The following is a 19,402-nucleotide window of genomic DNA, read 5'->3' as shown; positions in this document are numbered from 1 at the left end:
AAACACACAGGGTTTGATGAAACAAGGTCATTAAGCCCGTGCTTCATTTGTGTTTCGATGATTTACCTTCTTAAAAGAATGTGGCTGTGTCTCACACACCCAGAAAGGCCATCTCGCAACTCCAGGGGGTACAGCGTGTACCCCAGGTCAAGAACCACTGGCCTCGACTTAAGAACCACTGGCTTATACTTAAGAACCACTGGCTTAAACTTAAGAACCACTGGCCTCGACTTAAGAACGAAGTTTTCGTGCTCGATGAGGATTTCCGTGGCAGAATAATACTAAAGTGGTATTTATACGTCCGACTGATTTCCTACACATTTAGAAGTGTGCGTTTAGACGATTTAAATGCCGCTGCTATAAATGTCCAAGTCACCAGCCACTTTGTTGAACTGTCATTTGTAGTCAGGTTCGCTTTTGAAAAATAAGTAAATTCCTCTGTGGGCTTTGCCTGGTAGGATGTGTTTAGTTTTATTTGTCAGTGATTTGTTTACCTTTCTTGTACATGGCACTCTTAGAATGTTTTGTCTTGTTTGTTGTCGTAACATTCTTACCCCGTGCCCCGACAGGACATCTGTGAAAAATAGCTTCCCAGCTCATCGGATTCGTCCTCCAGTAGAAATATTCTGATTCTGATAGTCGTAACGTGACAGTTTCCAAAGCGGCAGCTCGCTTGTTATCTTTCTGGAACTCCTTCAGCCAGCAAAGCATCGACTCACGACATTTTTTGGGGAATGGAGCGAGAAGACAAAATGACAGCTGAACCACTCCAATAACAGCGACTTACATAGCTCAGTGGGCCTCTCAGGCGACAATGATACAGCGCTCCCTCAGGCTCTGAGTAAAGTGGCTTGCCATGTGTCCGCCATGTGATATGACGGTAGCCATTGTATCTTGGATACGTTGAATTAAATTGCAAGCTCATGTTCACGGTCTTTCTTTGTCGTGCAGTTATTGGTTACTGGGCTGAGACGAGAATAATTGCCTACATCTGAGAACCTAGATACAAGTAGCTGTTATCGGACTCTGCACAACACGTTCGCTATGTATATATATATCTGTTGGAACATCACAACTGGAAAACACAGCAAAATGTGTAGCTATGGCAGTTATTAAAGGCGGATCCGATATCAAAATTACGACATAAAACAGGCGTTTGAGAGCGGGTTCGGGAGCGCTTTTTGAAAAGCTGAGCCTAATAATGAAAGGTAAAAGCGGCGTTGTGTCTGAATGAGGATGTGTTTAATGAGCGCGCCGTTATCCGCTTTGACGTTTCGCATAAAACAAAAAACACGTGCGGACACCAAAGAACTAGAATGGAACACAAAGGTCACAAGTGCGCAAGGGAGGCAGGGAGGAGATGCACGCGTGGGATTTCACCGAGATGAAAAATAGGAGCACAGATTGCAGGAACGTATGCGAGTTAAATGCATTGCTGTTGATTGCTTAAGGACAGCCGGCTTGGGCAGGACACGTTTTTGGCAAGGACGACGACGATGATGATAATAACAACGATTTAAAGTTGTGACGCGCCACGCAGTGATCGCTCACTCGCGTCTAAAGAGGACGACTCCAAAGGCGCCACGAGGAGTGAACGACAGACGAGCGGGAACGGTAGCAGCCACGCGATGAGCCGACACCAATAATGAATTACTCAAGCTCTGCGGTCCTCTATATATCAGGGTGGTATCGGCCAATTAATGAGTGTTTACATGTGGGAGTATCACCGGAGCAGCCGGAGAAGACCCACGCGTGGAAAGGGGACAACGCGCTATCCCACACACGGGAAGCAGGTGGCGTTCATGTTTTTGTTGTTGTTGCTGTACTGCCTTCTCCTGGCAGAGCCAGGGTAGGGCACCTCCTGGGCGCTCACGGGCAGGGAGTGTTCACAACATCTGCGTGCACTCCGTCAACCCTCGCTGCTGCCTCCACGGGACTGCACTGACAGTCGTGCCTCGCCACCGATGACCAACGGGCGAAAGTAGCTTCTGACTGGCAGCCCAAGGAGAGAACGAGTCCGAGACGAGGTCCGGCACGCAGATGGAGTGTCCAGGGCACCGCGGTGGCTAGGAGATGTTAACTACCTCGCCCGGTATACAGGAGGTCGTCGGTTCGATCCCAACCCTGACGCCTGCTGTATATTGGGAGTTTACGGTGTCTCTCTCTCTCTGCAGTCGCATGGATTTTTCCTCCGGAATCAACATGCTTTTAGAGTGTTTGGCTGCTGTACAATTCTACGTGAGGATAAGCCACTTCGTTGAGCTATCATTTATGGACCAGATCGCTTCTGAGAAAGAGCTGTATAGCTCAGTGGGCATTACCTGGTAAAAAAAAAAAGTTTAGTTATAGTTTATAGATCGGCTCCTGTGCCGGTTCTTGGTGGATCATTATATCGCGCGATCCCGACGGATGGCACCGGCTGGGCTATCTGTTCATCCAGCAGTGGATTGCTCGTGGCCGATTATGAATGGAATAATAAATAATACACACGGCCTGATAATTGTTTTTTTTTACCCTTTTATCTGGCAACAAAACTGACACCTTTTTTTACAAGGAGTCATGTTGGCATTGACCACAATACCTGCAGTCGGAATGCAAACAAAAAACATAACTCTGATAATTTATGCACTGTCCTTGAAATTGATTGGTCCACACCCGAGACAGCTTTTCTTAGAGCCTAGTCTCACATGGTGTTGGACCAGATGACGCCAAAAGGCGCACAACTCAAGGACAATGCACCATCATAGTATGAGAGCTCATTTGCCAATAGCAAAATATGATAATTGTTGTTTTTACCCTTTTATCTGGCAACAAAACTGACACCTTTTTACAAGGAGTCATGATTACACAGGGCCCTTTGTCAATCCTCTGCTGGATGAGGTTGGTCAATAAGTGGTGACCCAGGATCGGTTCAGAAAGCAATTGCCGCTGCTGTTATCCCTGGTTTTGGGTCGAACTCAGCTCGCCATGTTCGCAGTGGCATTCGCTCACCACTCCACTATAATAATAATTATAATAAAAAAATAACATTTTCCTACGAAAGCGTCCCTAAGTGCGAATACTATTTTTTCAGGAGATGTTTAGTCTATTTCATATATGAGTGTTTGGCTCGGTGCCTCTGACATTATGAGTTCTATTCGCCAGCTGACCACTGATATTCAGCCTGTGTTTGACAGCGCCTAATGGTGGCATTGCAATAAGCCTGCAGTGATGGCAATGGGCTCTTCAGAATAACATTCCCAAATGCCGCTGCCACTCTGCCCTCTGCTGGTGAGCGGTAGTTTCAACGGTTCGTGCGTTGCCCTACGAACCCGGCCAACCGAGTTCGATTCCCGATCACGGCCAACACTGGTGACGATTATCTCAACCGGTCCTGGGCCTCTCCTAGGTTGACTCAGCCTTGAAAAGAGTACCTGTGCGATGTGTAAACATCGCCACTCAGGAGACAAAGGCGGTCGGGCGTGGTGCTGTTCACCTATTGCTCGTGTGCCGTGCCGGCCTTCATAGGTGCTGCTCGCTAACAGCACTTGCCCCAACATTTCGTTGAAGCTATCCGGGGGATCTTTGTCTTTGATGATATCAACCACAATCACAGCGATGTGTCCCAGTGCACTGAGTGTGTTTGTGCGGGCGCGCTAATGACAGGAAATACATAACACACATCGAGTTTAGACTTTCAAACACACAAGCTGAACTTTGTATTCCAAAGTACATATGGAACCCGCGTAGTCTGCAGATTCAGTGAGCTACAATTTGATCAAATTCTGAGTCTCCTTGCCCAGAATTTTGGGCGCCACGGTGGCGAGAAGTTAACTACCTCGCCTGGTATACAGGAGGCCGTGGGTTCGATCCAGACCCTGACGCCTGCTGCTGTATATTTGGAATTTGTGTGTCTCTCCCACCGTCGTCGCGTGAATTTTTCTCCCGGTTTTCCGGTTTTTTCCTCCACATTTAGAATCAACGTGCGTTCAGAGTATTTGGTTGATATACATGGACACATGATAAGCCACCTCGTTGAGCTATCATTCATGATAGCCAGGTCGCATCTGAAAAAGAGCTACATAGCTCAGTGGGCCTTAGTTGGTAAAAAAAAAAGAAACGTTTCAAACCAACAAGGCGTAGCACTCATCTCCATTGGCAAACGTAAACCATTGGTGGAATTCCACATTGCTTTAGCAATTCCACTCCATCCATAGGACACCCACCGCCGATTTACCATCATGCGCCTGAAGGAAGTCTGGCTTAGCTGACCTCAAGCCCAGTTTTGGAACTCACAACGTTCCATTTTGACCTCTACTATATCCTCCCCCTTCTCATTCTTTCCTCTTGGCAGTCCATCGAATGCCGATGATGACACTGCTCCTCTTGCGGATGGGGGGGGGGTCAGCGCTTTTGGCGATGGTTGCCTCCTCGTGTGGCCGTGGAGGCCGAGGGAGTATTCTTTCTCGCAGGGCTGATGTTGATGCAGAGCGGAAACTCTGATTTTACGATGAAATGGACGAGCCATCAGGGTGTAATAAGAATAATTCTAATGTATCATTCTCTCCCATGATCCCAATGCGGAATGTATGAAAAGCAGGAAACAAAAACAGAACCGGGGCAACCGACGAAACAGAAGACGGAACGCCACTTAAAAGAGATGGGTTTACAAAGCAGACTTCAATACATCTCATCGACTCTGCCTGACATCAAGTGGCAAGGCTTTCCATAGCTTGGGTGCCACGCAAACAAAAGCCGCGATCACCAAAAGAGCACAACCTCGACCTTGGGAGTGCTGAGCAGGTGGAGATGAGAAGATCTGAAGGACCTTGATGGACGAGCGTAATGGAGAGATAAGAGGACCGGTGTGATCTGCTTACGGAACGGTGCACGTGATGTGAGCACTCTAGCAGCCGCATTCGGAACTAGCTGGAGCCTGCCCAGTACTTTGCTCGGATATCCAAATAGCGTAGCGGAACGTATCGCTGTGATGGCGTCTACATCGTATTTGTGACTCGGGAATTAAGTCATTAGGAGGTGCGGGTATAGCAGTGGATGGAATCCATGTGCGTGGAGCTTTCGGTGATATCCCGTCATATGCGTGCGTTTTCTCCGTGTATTCCGGTTTCCTGTATGCACGTATGTTGAACTTCTTTCGTACCCTACGTAGTCAACCGTGCTAATCGGAGGTGCACGCACTAAACACGCATTACAAAAAAAGTTGCCATTCAATGGGGTTTTCCCGCGGAGATAAAATGCTTTATTATGACCCCCACAGGTTCAAAATCTGTATGGGGCTGCTGTGTTGACCACTGCCTCTTGGGTTGACGTGCTGAAGATTACGACACACACACACACACGCGAGTCCAAATAGCCAGGTGCGCTTGTCGAGAATAATCAAGAATTCATGTCCACGTTTCCCATGACAATAGCATTGTTGGCTATGATCAAGTCGACGGGAATGCTGCCCGTGTCCGCGGCGGCTTCGCGAGGCCCTTCGCTCTCGCCCACGTGGTCAGCGGGCGGCCAAAACGGGAGCCATCGGGCCCATGACCTGGGCAGACGGGCGTCCAAGCGGAACGGGAGGCCGTAGAACTTCTGCTCGCGCGCGAGGCGCTCGGCCCTGCTGGGCCCCACGTCGCCACCGTCTGCGGTCGAGTGGCCGGCGCTCCGCCACTTGAGCAGCCCTCGCTCCTCCTCGGTGCCTGCGGGAAACCACACATGCCTCGGCCATCTCGTCAGGGAGCGGAAACCACTATCATCATCGATTTAAAGCTTTCGTTACTGCAGGGATTCATCTTCTTGGTTCTTTCGGTAAAGTCACGTAGAATGGAAACAATAAAAATAATAAAAATAAAACATAATAAAATAATTCTCACGACGTTTCGGCCACAACGCAAGCAGCCATCATCAGGTGAAGAACAGGTCTGTCGGGAAGACAGCTACGTGACTTTACCGAAAGAACCAAGAAGATCATCATCATCATCATCACGCAAACTCCGGTCATCCTCACAGCAGCAGCAGCAGCAACAGCAGCGGCTTTTGGCTAGGTGCCGGATTAAGTTCGTGTGGGGCCTGTAGCATATGTTATAAAGTGGCCCTAACGTTTTAATAACGCAAAAATATAAAAACACTAATTTTTTACTTGCATAGTAAAGTTATTGTATTTTTTCATTTGCTATACAGCCAGATAATACGACAAATCGCTCACCTTAAACACCCAGTCGTTCATAAAAGTTGAAGGCGGTGTGGTACTATAGTAATAGAGCAAGTGCAGAATCACTGAACCGAAATTGATACTTTGGAAGCATTTAGCGCGGGGCCCTTGAAAGTGCGGGGCCCGTAGCTACAACATATGTAGCTACTACACATGAAGCTATTACATATGTAGCTACTACTACATATGTAGCTACTATATATGTAGCTACGACTACAGTGGATCGGTGGTGGAGTGACGAGCGAATGGCACCGTGAACACGGCGAGCCGAGCTCGACCCCGGCCAGAGATAACATCAACGGCGCTCAATTTTTGAACCGGTCCTGGGTTCCCACTTATTCATACTCTTAGTTTTTTCGGTAAAGTCACGTAGGTAAAAAATTAAATTAAAATTATTTTCTTTATTTTATTTAAATTTTTATAAATTTAAATTTCACTTTTTACCTACGTGACTTTACCGAAAAAACTAAGAGTATGAATCCTTGCAGTCACGAAAGCTTAAAACTAGAATTCCCACTTATTGACCGGCGAGAACCGACCAGCATTCCACTTCATCCAGCAGCGGATTGTCAGAAGGGCTGTGTGTATTGTTGATTGTACGATTCAGAATCTCTGACCTGGAATGGTGACGTCCAACAGCAACCCCAGGAAGCCACCGACGAACATGCTGGTGGTGAGCAACACCTGCAGGATCTGGTCAAGTTCTCGGACGCCTGCAAAGCGGAAGACGACAACTCCTCGCTTAACGCGCGGTCTGCACGCAAATCACAAGTTCGGAACCATGGGGTGTACGCGAGCGCATTGTCCGAATCCTCATTCACTCTATCTCGCTGGTCTCCTATTCACGTGCTATAAAGAAGGGATCATGCGCCACAAGTGTCACCTTTTTGTATATATCCCCCCCCCCCCTTAAGGCCACGGTGTTATTGAGGGATGCGTTGAGTTGTTGTTGTTTTGTTTGTTTGTGATTTACGCGTGCGCACCACTGCCAATGCGTCCGCGTTGCCATGTCCGTGAGAGGGGGCCTCACCGGTGCGGAGAATATCGGGGTTGTCCATGAGCCACCCAGGCACAGCCAGCCCAGCGAAGGTGGAGAAGCCAAAAATGAAGATGTTTCGCGTTGAGTTCATGTCCACAAACTGAAGGCGAACAAACACAACGGCATCACCACGACCACCACCAACCACACGTGCACACCAGTGCCGCATTATCCCAGTGTCGCTGTGGGCCCCGCACTTTCAAGGGCCCCACGCTAAATGCTAAATTAATTGTTGTACAGTACTGCACTTCTATGCTCCAATATTTATGCTACTCACATTGACCGGCGTGGTGAAGTAGAGTTAAAAAAAGACATGAACCACGTGTTGTGGGGAGGTCCTCGTTCAGCGGTGGACTGACGAAAGGGCATACAATGTAAAACTAAACATTCGTGTGAGATTCATAATATCTTTTTAGATTCGGGCCACATAAGCAAAATCAATAATGAGTCACAATATTGACTGCGAAAACCGAGCTGTTAAGTCAACACGTGTGGTTCAGGACAGGTCAAATGTGAACATGTCCAAAGATCAAAGTCATATTGAGCCAAGATATTATAGAAGAGCGATAACTCACCACATTTTTTTGTCGGGAGTAGTAATGAAGCCAGGATTGGAAAGTCACACGTAGTCATTTGTCATGAACTATTTTTGTTTAAATTGTGCGCCTTTTCACAACCAAGTCTTCAAAGGATTACAGCCAACTGGACGGCATGGTGCCAATCGTCACTCGCCACGACGATTGTAAAAGATGTACAAATGCAGAACCGTGCAACGCACCCTGGAAGCCTGCCTCAATGTTGCGAGCAATGCCCCCACAGGATCTTTAACAACCATTTCAGATGAATACGTGAGCACTTTGGTAACTGACTTCACGGTGGCGAGATGTTAACTACCTCCGGGGACTGAGGTCTATGGATTTTCTGTTAACCCCCCCCCCCCACCTCGTAGCACGGTTTGTGCTCTGTGCCGGGCTCCTAATTGAAATACAAAACAATATATGAAAAAATAACTTCCCCAGCCTGTGGAGCGAAACGTCGGACATCGTTCTGAACGCGGCGCGACCCAAACAAGTTCAAGTTAATTTATTAGGTATAGCCCTGTGAGCCATTCGGCTCTTGAATCGGGTGCAACCGCAACAAACAACAAGTATAACCCGTAAAAACAAAGTTTTTCACTATAAATCCTTTATATGCGTGGCGGCTAGAGTCCTCTCGTCCTCTGGCTTGAGATGGCTGCCACCTATGGGTCAGATGATTGCATGGCAGCATTAAGCAATTGGTAATTAAATATTATTTTTTTGTCCTAAAAAGTGTAAAATTTTGGATTTTTTTTTTCACGAACATTAATTGTCACGCACAAAGAGTCTGTGTGGAAAATGTCAGCTCGATTGGATCACGGGAAGTGGGTTAAAAAACGACCGAAAGATTTGCACGGTCCTAAGCAAGCAAGCAAGTGAACTTAATATAAAGGATTTAAATAAGTATAACCCGTAAAAACAAAGTTTTTCACTATAAATCCTTTATATGCGTGGCGGCTAGAGTCCTCTCGTCCTCTGGCTTGAGATGGCTGCCACCTATGGGTCAGATGATTGTCTGCCAGTATTAAGCAATTGGTAATTAAATATTTAATTCGTTTTCCCTAAACAGTGTAAAATTTTGGAAACATTAATTGTCTCGCACAACGAGTCTGTGTGCAAAATGTCAGCTCGATTGGATAACGGGAAGTGGGTTAAAAAACGACCGAAAGATTTGCACGGTCGTAAGCAAGCAAGCAAGCACGCAAGCACGCAAGCAAGCAAGCAAGCATGCGAACTTAATATAAAGGATTAAAAAAACTAAAACACGAACAAGTAAACATCTTAAAGTGAATATGTAATACATATACAACCACAGCGAGTAGCTGCGAGTCGCGCGCAGTGGGTCGCTCGCCTGGAGGTTGGACACGCCGATCGCGGTGATGATGCCGAACGTCACCATGAACATGCCGCCGATGACGGGCGTGGGGATGGTCACGAACACTGCGCCGACTTTACCCAGCATGCCCAGCAGCACCATCATGGCTCCGGCCGTCACGATGACCAAGCGGCTGCCCACCTGCAGACGAGACCGGAAAACGAGTTCATCGCTGAAGTCTCCAGATGGTGGCTCGCAGTGGCCGTGTCCTGAGAAGCAAAACATTTTGCTGAGATCTTGAGTTTACATCTGGGTTCTAGCCACCCATGACTGAACTGGGTTTCCTCAAGCAGACCTTGGTGATCTCTAAACACTTTGGTGAATCATTGATGGTCGTTATGCACCTTGGTGTGTACCCTGGTAGCCCTAAACGACTTTGTTAAATCCATGGCAGTTTCCGTGCACCCTGGTGCTTCTTAGTGGTTCCCATCCAGTTTGATAATCTTCAACAATCTTGATGAATCATTGGTGGCCACTATATATGATGGCGAGATGTTAACTAGCTCGCCTGGTATACAGGAGGTCGTGGATTCAACCCCGACCCTGACGCCTGTATATTTAGCGTCTGCATGTTCTCCCCGTGGTCGCGTGGATTTTTTCTCCAGATCCTCTGGTTGTTCCCTCCACATTTAGAATCAACATCCGTTTAGAGCATGTGACTGCTCTAAATGTCCACGTGATGATAAGCCACTTCGTTGAGCTATCATTAATGGCCAGGTCGCTTCTGAAAAAAGTGCTGTATAGCTCAGTGGGCCTTACCTGGTGAAAATAAAATGTTTAGTTTATACCTTGACATCGTCTGCTCAAAACGCCTCCGTCTGTTTGGCCACGTTACACGAATGGAGGACGTCCCTCCTGTACGCCGTACCCTGCCTCTCTTCATTACGGCATCGTCCAGTCGACCGCCGAAAGACCCGTGGGTTCGTGAGATTTATCGTGACACTGGCCTAACCCTGCCGTGCTTTCTACGGCACGGTGGAATGCGGTTCTGGCCTTCACGCCAACGCATTTCTGATGATAATGATGACGGTGATGATACATGTCAGGGGTGGAAGTGGGCCGGAAGTGGGCCGGAATAGGAGTGAACATTTGAATCCGACCGGGTTACGGAAAGAACCAGGGACAAATGCAGTGGAGGGTAGCCTCTGTGTGTTGAACTTCTTTTGCACCGTACGTAGCCAACTGCGCTAAACGGAGGTGCAGGGGAAGGACAACAAACTAAACACAATAAGCAGTTCTAAAGAAATAAGTTTTCAATCTAGATTTAAAAAGTGCACATCTCCAGTGGCTTACGAATATCGGAAGGAAGAGCGTTTCAGACGGCCGCAAAAGCGCATGTCAAAGCGTGCGATGTGGTGACTCTTTGTTTGATGGCTAGCCAAAATCTGCTGCTGCAGGCTGCTACGAGGATGACCGGAGTGCACGTGATGGTTTATGCGCCTTTACGAGATCATCATATTGTCGATCTATCCACACAAGATTTATAATATAATTCGAAGAAATCCGTCCGTCCCACTACGGATCTCCCAAACAGTACATGTCGGGAACACATAAACATACAATCGTGTATGAGGGTCTGCAAACACAGTACAGTATAGACAAAACAGACGTCTAATTTTGAATGAACGTGCTTGCTGAGACGCAACATCATTGTTTTATTTATCGGTCGATGCCCATGTCCCCCCCCCCCACCTCCTTGCGCTCAGGATAATTTGGCACGGTCCAGATCTATCGGGCTGGGCAGCGAAAACGCGTATTCATTCGTTCCCTCCACGAATCTTCCTCCCCATTCCCAACCCTATAGAAATATCCCTTGACGCGCCCTATATGGACCCTCGGCGATCTTTACAGGTTCAAAGTATGCCAAGTATGATCTGTGTTATGATTTAGTGTGCTGATCTTAAAGGTGCATTGAAAAATGTTGATACTCCGACTGATGCTCCTACTGTTGTGGAGTGACTCATGCAGCCAGCTATGGCTGCAGAGTTTGGTGGTACATGTTGTTTACGTCGTTTATTGTGAAAATTCGGTCACAGTTCCTATGATCACTGTTTCATTGCTTTTATGGCTTTATTTTGGTGATTTTCGAAAAGTTTTTTGATTTGGCCATGTTTGTTTGTTGTAGTACAGAGTTAGACTGATGGCCTAAATCTAAGTTGTCTTGTGGTTGTTGTTGTTGTTGTTTGATTTGCATCCCACTGGGATATTTGCACAGGGTTGGTGTACGGTGATTTTTTCTGCAATATTTTACTGTCTTTTCTTGGATTTTCTGTTTGCACTTAGTCACTTTAAGATGTTTCTTGTTAATGTTTTAGTTTTTTTGTTTGTTGCGGTTGCACCCGATTCAAGAGCCGAATGGCTCACAGGGCTATACCTACTAAATTAACTTTGAACTTTCTTGGTAAACCCTTGGCGAGCCCTCGCCCCATCCGCCCGCCCGCCCACCTTTGTGATGCCAATCGCGCCGATGTTCTCGCTGTACGAGGTGGTGCCGTTGCCCGTGCCCCAGGCGCCCGCGAGCAGACAGCCGATGCCCTCCATGCCGATGCCGCGGTTCACGGCGTGGCGCGGGGGTGGCGGCGCGCCCACGAGACGGGCACACGCGTAGTAGTCGCCCACCGACTCCACGATGGAGCTCACGATCCCCGCCAGGATGCCCAGCACCCCCGCGGCGCTCACGGTCGGTGCGCCCCACTGACCTGCGGAGTAACGAAGGCAAAGATCCCCCGTGTAGCCTTAACAGACCGTTGGGGCAAGTGCGGTTAGAGAGCACCTATGAATTCTTAGGTTTTTTTCGGTAAAGTCACTTGATACAGCACTTGATACAGCAATCGTGCTGTGACGGTTCCATCTGAAGACGGAAGCTTGTGTTGCCTCCGAAACGTCGTGATTTTTATTTTATTTTTATTTTATTTTACTTTTATTAATGTAAATGTTTTACCTACGTGACTTTACCGAAAAATCCTAAGAATATGAATCCTTGCAGTCACGAAAGCTTGACATCATCTTACTCTATTTAAAACCAGAAGCAGGAAGACTTCTTCACAATTCTTGCAAATCGCCTGATGAAGCTGGTTGTAATCGCCAGCGAAACGTCGTTACACAATTGTGAATGTTGGGAGTGGACACGCATCACACTGATGTGCTCAAGTAATCGCTAATTGGCACGTTTTGCTCACGTGATGAACCCGAATCAATTGTCTGTGTCGGGTGGTGGTGGGTTAAAGGACACATTCATATTTACGCGATCCAACCCCCCCCCCCCCAAAAAAAAAAAAGAGCCTTTAATATGAATGCAGCGGCCTGCGTGAACGCTGCGGCTCCGTCTCCACACCGGTTGCGATGAGCCCTCTAGCCCCGGGCTTCACCTGGGTAGGGGAATCGGAACCAGGGCGATTTCTGCAGGGCGGCTGCCCTCACGTCGGTGCGGGCCACGTGGCCGTAGGCTTGTGGGTCGCTGGGGAAGACGTCGCACACCGTGAGGATGTAGCAGAGGAGCCACGAGATGCCCATAGCCAGCAGCACCTACGTACGGTGTCAAAGAAGCTCAACAAACGTACGGATCACACAGCAGCTGCGGCGACCAGGCAAGCACAAATAAGTAATATAAAAAAAGACTTTAAAAAAAACACGCTTTAATGAAATGTATTAGTCATGGAAGAATTTCACGACTTCAGGAAGTGGGCCCGAAGCTTGCTACAACGTAAGGAACCGTGGTCGATTACAGGTAACGTCAGTTTACCGTGGACAATTAGACCCAAGCCGAAACATAACATATAAAAAAGATTGTTTAAAAGTATATATTTTTAATTTTTTGTCATCAGTATGACATAAGTATACCAAGTTTGCAGTCGATACCACATTGGGAAGTGGGTTAAAATTGAGTTACAATATTTGAGGATACAACAACAACGACGACAACAACAACAGACAGAGTGAGTTAATAGAAAGCGTGTAATAATAAAAAGCCGCCCGTCAGACACTTAGGCTCAAGGCCGACGCTAAGAGGGCGCCGGAATGGGCCATGCCCCACCAAATGTTCCCAAGTTTGGCCCAACCCAAGTTCACTCTCCCTCACTCTACTGCCCCCCCCACCCCTCGACCTGAGAGAATCTGTAGCTGGGACTGCTTAGGCCAAGGGTGGGCCACCCATCCAGGCTTTCCCAGAATCATCCTCTTTTTGAGGTAGCTGTCCTGGAACGTTGGGCATAGGCTCGAGATGGTCAGGGTTCAGCTTAGCCTACACACACATTCTGTCTGGGGTCAATACAACGAGGACCAACTAATGGAGAAATAAACAGCTGTCTTGAGAAAAAAGGTTGGAAATGTGGAATTCTCATCAGTGGTAGTCAGGAGAAACGTATCGAGTAGACTTTTTCTGAAACTCAGTTCTGATCTGGATAAAGGAAGACCAACTGCTATCATTCGGTGAGAGCAGTGGTAACAGTGGTCCGAATTATATTCCCCGCCACGTCTAACATCAGTATTGAATGATATCTCTCATCTGGTTCTAGCACCCCCCCCCCCTCACCAACCAACTTAGCCAGCGTGGTGAAGTGTAGTCAAATGACCCCCACGACCTAAAGGGTACGTGGAAGTCTTCATCGAGCAGAGGACTGAAACGGCTGTAATATTATTCTACGTACGAAATCACAATCAAGGCAGTATTCACGGGCAAGAACAAAAATACACAAACAATTTAAAACTTACCGGTAATAACTTGAATGCTTGGAACCATTTTATCCGACAGCCTTTGTTGTAGGTGGGGATTGGCAAAGCCAGATTCTTCATGTACTGTGAGAACAGCACGATGAGGAAAACGGTCCTGCATCCCGGCGGAGAGAAGGAAACAACAGCCACGTGGTTACGCCTAGTTCTCCATGGCTCGCTGATGTGTGCACGCGTCTCACCCCCCCTCCCCACTCCCCACAGCTTCCAACTTGCTCCCCCAAATTTTCCTGACTTGCATTCTCCTTCTAAGCCTCGCGAGAGAAGAACCCCCAAGACCCACGCCACGCTCCATGTGAATTTCCACTTTCCCTTCACTCGCAGTGCCCGACAACAAACTAGACGCCAAAAGCGGTTCTAAAGAAATTTATTTTTTCATTATAGATGTCAAAGTGCACTGCTTTAGTGGCTTCGTGAATATCGCGTGCACCTTACACCTCTTTCGCACCGTATACAGCCAACCGTGCTAATCGGAGGTGCTGCGGGAAGAGGACAACAAACGGATCGCAAAAAGCAGTTCCGAACAAATGAGCTTTCAATTTGGATGTTTTTTCAGTGCACAGCTCCCAACGGCTTCTTAATATCTGAAGGACAGAGCGTTCCAGCACGGCCGCACACGCGCACGTGAAAGCACGCGCGACGCGGTTGACCGTCCTTGCTCGATGGTTAGCCCAGAAGCTGCGAATGCCGCTGCTAGGATGATCCCCGTCGCGAGAACCGAGATCATCCGCGCGTGCTCACATCGCCGATATCCCCCAGTGCGTCCCGGCGTCGTTGCTCGCCACTTTGAAGAGCGAGAGTCCGATGAGGGACACGGTGGGCGCCACGCACAGCGGCCCCACGAAGCGCAGGACGAAGCCCACGAGGCCTGAGAAGCCCAGCACGATCTCCACGGTGGAGGCCACCAGCACGGCGCCCTGGACCTGCGGAAGGCAAAGGAATGACTGAACTGGACGTCGTGGAAAACTTCTATTTAAAGCTTTCGTGACTGCAGGGATTGCTATTCTTGGATCTTTCGGTAAAGTCACGTAGAAGGAAAATTATAAAATTATAAAAATTCAACAATAAAATTCTCACGATGTTTCGGCCACAACACAAGCAGCCGTCCTCAGGTGAAGAACATAGCTGTCGGAAAGACAGCGTCCTAAGCTGTCTTTCCGTTCTTCACATGGAAAACGTTGAGCGTTTTCTGTACTCCCCCCCCCCCCCGAATCTTTACTGAGAAATGCCAGTAGCCAGACAAATAGAAGGAACGGAATTACATATTAACCCTTCCCCGTTCCAAAATGTCTGCAAGTTGCATGGATGGGTCCCGTTCACCACTGAATCTCGGAACGCGCGTTAATTTTATTTAGAGAGGCGTGGCGCGCCTGTTTTATTTTAAAACATTGTAATCACCGCGGGTAACTGTCGTGACACCACCGCAATGTATGATAGCTGGCGCTCAGTTGTGCCACACGCCCTCCCATCAATGCCCTTTTATTTCCGAATCCGTTCCGATGACGTACGTGCACGCCACCGTGCACGTCATCAGAAATCTAAAGGGTTGACAATGTGTCAAAAGACGTCTTCTCGACTACAAAAGTACAATTCGATGTCTCGACGTGCTTGGCGTGTCAAGGTGACAGCACCGTTCTGACACCGTTCCCCAATGACCAGCCCCCACTGTGCTTGTGTATTAATGCACATGTGGGGAGCGGTGGTGCAGTGGTCGGCACGCCGCGCTACGAACCCGACGACCCGAGTTCGATTCCCACTCACGGCCAACGCCGGTGACGATCATCTGAACCCATCCTGGGTCTCCCCTAGGTCGACTCAGCCTCAAACGAGCGTACCTAGCGCGGCGTGTAAAACCATCACCGCGGGGAGACAAAGGCGGCCGGGCGTGGCACTGACCACTCACCCCCTCGTGTACCGTTCCGGCCTTCATAGGTGCTCGCTAACAGCACTTGCCCCTACAGTCTGTTAAGGCTACACGGGGGATCTTTGTCTTTGTGTGAGCGAGCGAGTGAACGTGCCTCCCGCATGCGCGAGTGCCAGTTCTCCTCGTGCTCGGGGCTCGTAATGTTGAGCGGCGTCTCGGGGCACTTCCACTCGGGCAGCGAGAGCAGCGCCACCGTGGGCGTCACGAACGCAAAGGTGCCACCCTGCAGGATGGGCAGCCTTCGAAAGGCGCCCGCGCACACACACAGGCAATGCAGCACACACACAGGCAATGCAGCACACACACATACACAGCCAATGCAGCACACACACAGGCAATGCAGCACACGAACACACACATACACAGCCAATGCAGCACACACACAGGCAATGCAGCGCACGAACACACTCATACACAGCCAATGCAGCACACACACACAGGCAATGCAGCACACACACAGCCAATGCAGCACACACACAGCCAATGCAGCACACACAAAGGCAATGCAGCACACACACAGCCAATGCAGCACACACACAGGCAATGCAGCACACTCACACACACACACAGCCAATGCAGCACACACACACAGGCAATGCAGCACACACACAGCGAATGCATTGCACACAGCCAATGGAGCGCACACGCATCGCACACACACGCCCAGCCAACGCAGCACAGATACAGTGCACACACACACAACCAGCCAATGTAGCTAACATGCAGTGCACACATACAGGCAGCCAATGCAGCACATACGCAGTGCACACACACACACAGCCAATGCAGCGCACACACAGCACACACGCACAACCTAATGCGGCACGCAAACACACGCAGCACACACGCACTCTAACGCGGTACAATTAAAGGCTGGATGTGTAATATTGAAATTATTTACAGGTGAGAGTGTGAATCGGGGGGGGGGGGGGGGTGGTCAGGTTTGCGTGTTTGCCAAGTGATGACGGAATCGATGAGCCTCGTTCATAGACGCATCGGCGGTGCAACAGCACTATGCTTCGAGTCAAATGTAACTCGCAGAGGGACAGGCGTGCGCTGAGGTTAATTGAGAACGCGTGATGGTGTAACGCGCGTGCATTGTTGTCTTCAGTACAGGTACAGAGGCATCATTTTACCGGGGAATTAAACAATGGACCGTGACGAATCCGGCCCAACTTTCGTATATAAGAGACCCCCCGCCCCCCTCCCACACACACGTGATTGAGATGCGGGGAAAGACACCAGCAGAAGGACATCAGCCACGAGCAGCTGTTCCAAACATCCAGCGAGCAGCGGAGAGAGGAGCGGACCGCGGGGAACAGCGTTGCTGAATGCTGTAGAAGTCACGTGGCATTGCGTCACAAAGAGGCCGGGGGTGGCCACGTGATTCTGAACTTGTGGGTTGTTATAGAGCACGCCAGGGTTGTGAATGAAGAGGCCCCCTGGTGTGTGGGTTTCGGTGGTCGTCTGGGCGCGGATGAGAGACGAGGCGAGGTCGGGACAGTTACAGCAGCTTGGGGTTAGTAGCCAATCGGTTAGGCGCGGTTGGCTACAGAGGGCGCAAACGTTCTACAATGAAGCTGGTGGCCTCTAGCTCCATCGTAGGGGGGGGGGGGGGGGTACAAGCGTTGTCACTGCTTGACTCGTGCCGTCAATAGTCCAACATTGTCCAGGGTGGTACAGATGTCTTGTGAACTCCAAATGAATTGACTCTCCAAAGTTTTTTTTACTTTGCATATTACATTTTTTAAATTTTAAATGAACCTTGCTTAAAAGTTTTAGAGCATTTTAAATGGGGAATTACAAGACAGCTGGGCCACCCTATACTGCCCAGCGTGGTCATTGTGGCACCTGTGAAATGAGAGAGGGGTGATCCAGCATTGCTGTGTGTACTGCATGCCGAGAGGAGCTAAACCCGTGCCGAGGTAGCTTCAAGGTTGCCTGAGAGGCCACGCACAGAGCTGGTGATGGCGAGGAGTGCCATCTACTGGAGTGGAAAGGTGACAAGCCATGGTCACCACTGTGCACCCGGTGGCATTACTGCCTTACGGGAGGAGCGTGTGTGATCGAAGAGGGTTTTGGAAGCCCAACGCTTCCCAAAAGTCTGGAGACTCGGCGAGAGCAGATGAGTGAAATCGTGAGTGTGAAACCTCGCGTGACTTTCACGACTGTCAGTTTAACACGTAGGCTTTCGCGACCAATATTATTCATAATCAACGTTTTTGGCGAATTGCCCGATGATGCTGGATGCAATTACCAGCTAAAAGTCGTACTCAAATTGTAAATTGTTGTGGTTTCACGCTTCAACACACCGGTGGGCTAAAGCAGTGAACTAATTGTCTTTTGTCAACGTGACACTTTTTTTACTGATTGGCCGTGTCGGGTGGTGGAGGGTTACGACACATTTATAAATAACGCGATTTAAACCCAAAAACGTTGATTATGAATTGCACGACTGTGGCGGATGGCGGATATCAGCGGGAACGTTCCTCCCCCCCCAATATCCGGATCGATGGGCAAAACGACCTCCAAGGGTCAACGATGGCCATGGCTGTGTTATCCGAGAGCGCGAGTTCAGGAAATGCGCTAGGACCAGAGGTGTGAGTGCTTTGGGTGCGAGTGTTTTGAGCTCCCTGTTCCCCCTACATTACTGGATGAGAGGTTCTTCTCGAGATGGTTTGCCCCTCTCCATCGGTGTGGATGAGGGGTTCTTCTAGAGCCATACTAGGAGTTTTTTTTAAATGTATAATAATGTTTTAGTAGGTGTGGTCATTTGCAGTTTGAACGGCGTGGTTGATGTGTTGGCCATTTCATTTGCTATAACAACTGTTCCTACCCCACGTCTCCTGTTCTGAAGTTGTCTACCACTAGGTGTCGGACGAGTACCCTCCAACAAAACGGCATCGTTGCAAGAGAAAGCAACGTGTATTATATTGCATGCGAGGCTAGATGTACATCAAGGCCGTAATTATAATATATATTGGGGGGCCACATCCCCCCCCAATATTCAAATATGCTAAAAATGTCCCCCCCAATATATTGCTATTAAATATTTTTAGTATGCTATGTAAATAAAAACAACAATTTGCTCAAACTTGACCACAATATCTGGACTTGTCTTCATATAAATCAATGCATAGATTTCTGTTCATATGATTGTGGTTATGGTTGTATTTTATTAATTCCTAATCTCTGCCATTACATACAATGAATCAATAAATGTTAAAAAAGTAAAAACAGAGCAATTATTGTAAAAAATGAATAAAAGGTCCATCCCATGTGTTAGTGAATTTTTTTTATATTTTAGGCAGGAAATAGTAGGAAATTAGTTTTCAAATTTAGATATTTTTCTGGGTTGGGCCCCCAGACACCTTGCAAGATTTGGTCCCCCCCAATGTTGACTCCATGGCTACGGCCTTGATGCACATTGTTATCTGCATGAAACGAGTGTCAAAGATCGTGTGGAAAAAACATTGGCTGGATCGCAGAGCATTCTGCACTGGTATTGTAATAAAAAATATGGGGGGAAAAAAACGCACGCTGGTTGTTTTGTGGAGAGATT

The 19,402-nt window shown here is 48.4% G+C and overlaps 1 protein-coding gene across 6 annotated transcripts in view; it reads right to left on the bottom strand.

The window, feature by feature from the left end:
- Positions 1-2,855: 2,855 nt before the first annotated feature.
- LOC133356609 (solute carrier family 23 member 1-like) overlaps positions 2,856-19,402 on the bottom strand; it is a 32,179-nt gene continuing 15,632 nt past the window's right edge. For 2 of the 6 annotated variants that reach the window (XM_061574236.1, XM_061574237.1), the window contains exons 4-12: positions 15,935-16,079; positions 14,658-14,839; positions 13,899-14,013; positions 12,557-12,713; positions 11,634-11,887; positions 9,165-9,329; positions 7,227-7,335; positions 6,814-6,909; positions 2,859-5,684 (exon numbers count right to left, since the gene is read on the bottom strand). In XM_061574236.1, the coding sequence (XP_061430220.1) occupies positions 5,377-5,684; positions 6,814-6,909; positions 7,227-7,335; positions 9,165-9,329; positions 11,634-11,887; positions 12,557-12,713; positions 13,899-14,013; positions 14,658-14,839; positions 15,935-16,079 (1,531 nt within the window). In that variant the 3' untranslated portion in view covers positions 2,859-5,376. Of the gene's footprint in view, positions 5,685-6,813; positions 6,910-7,226; positions 7,336-9,164; positions 9,330-11,633; positions 11,888-12,556; positions 12,714-13,898; positions 14,014-14,657; positions 14,840-15,934; positions 16,080-19,402 lie in introns of all 6 variants that reach the window. The other 4 variants (XM_061574241.1, XM_061574239.1, XM_061574235.1 and 1 more) reach the window with 3 other exon arrangements.

This window comes from Lethenteron reissneri, chromosome 54, assembly GCF_015708825.2.
Source record: "Lethenteron reissneri isolate LAM-NWPU_2019-01 chromosome 54, ASM1570882v1, whole genome shotgun sequence".
NCBI lineage: Eukaryota > Metazoa > Chordata > Hyperoartia > Petromyzontiformes > Petromyzontidae > Lethenteron > Lethenteron reissneri.
Note: the sequence above shows the minus strand (reverse complement) of the source record. Positions and strands in the feature narration are given on the sequence as shown.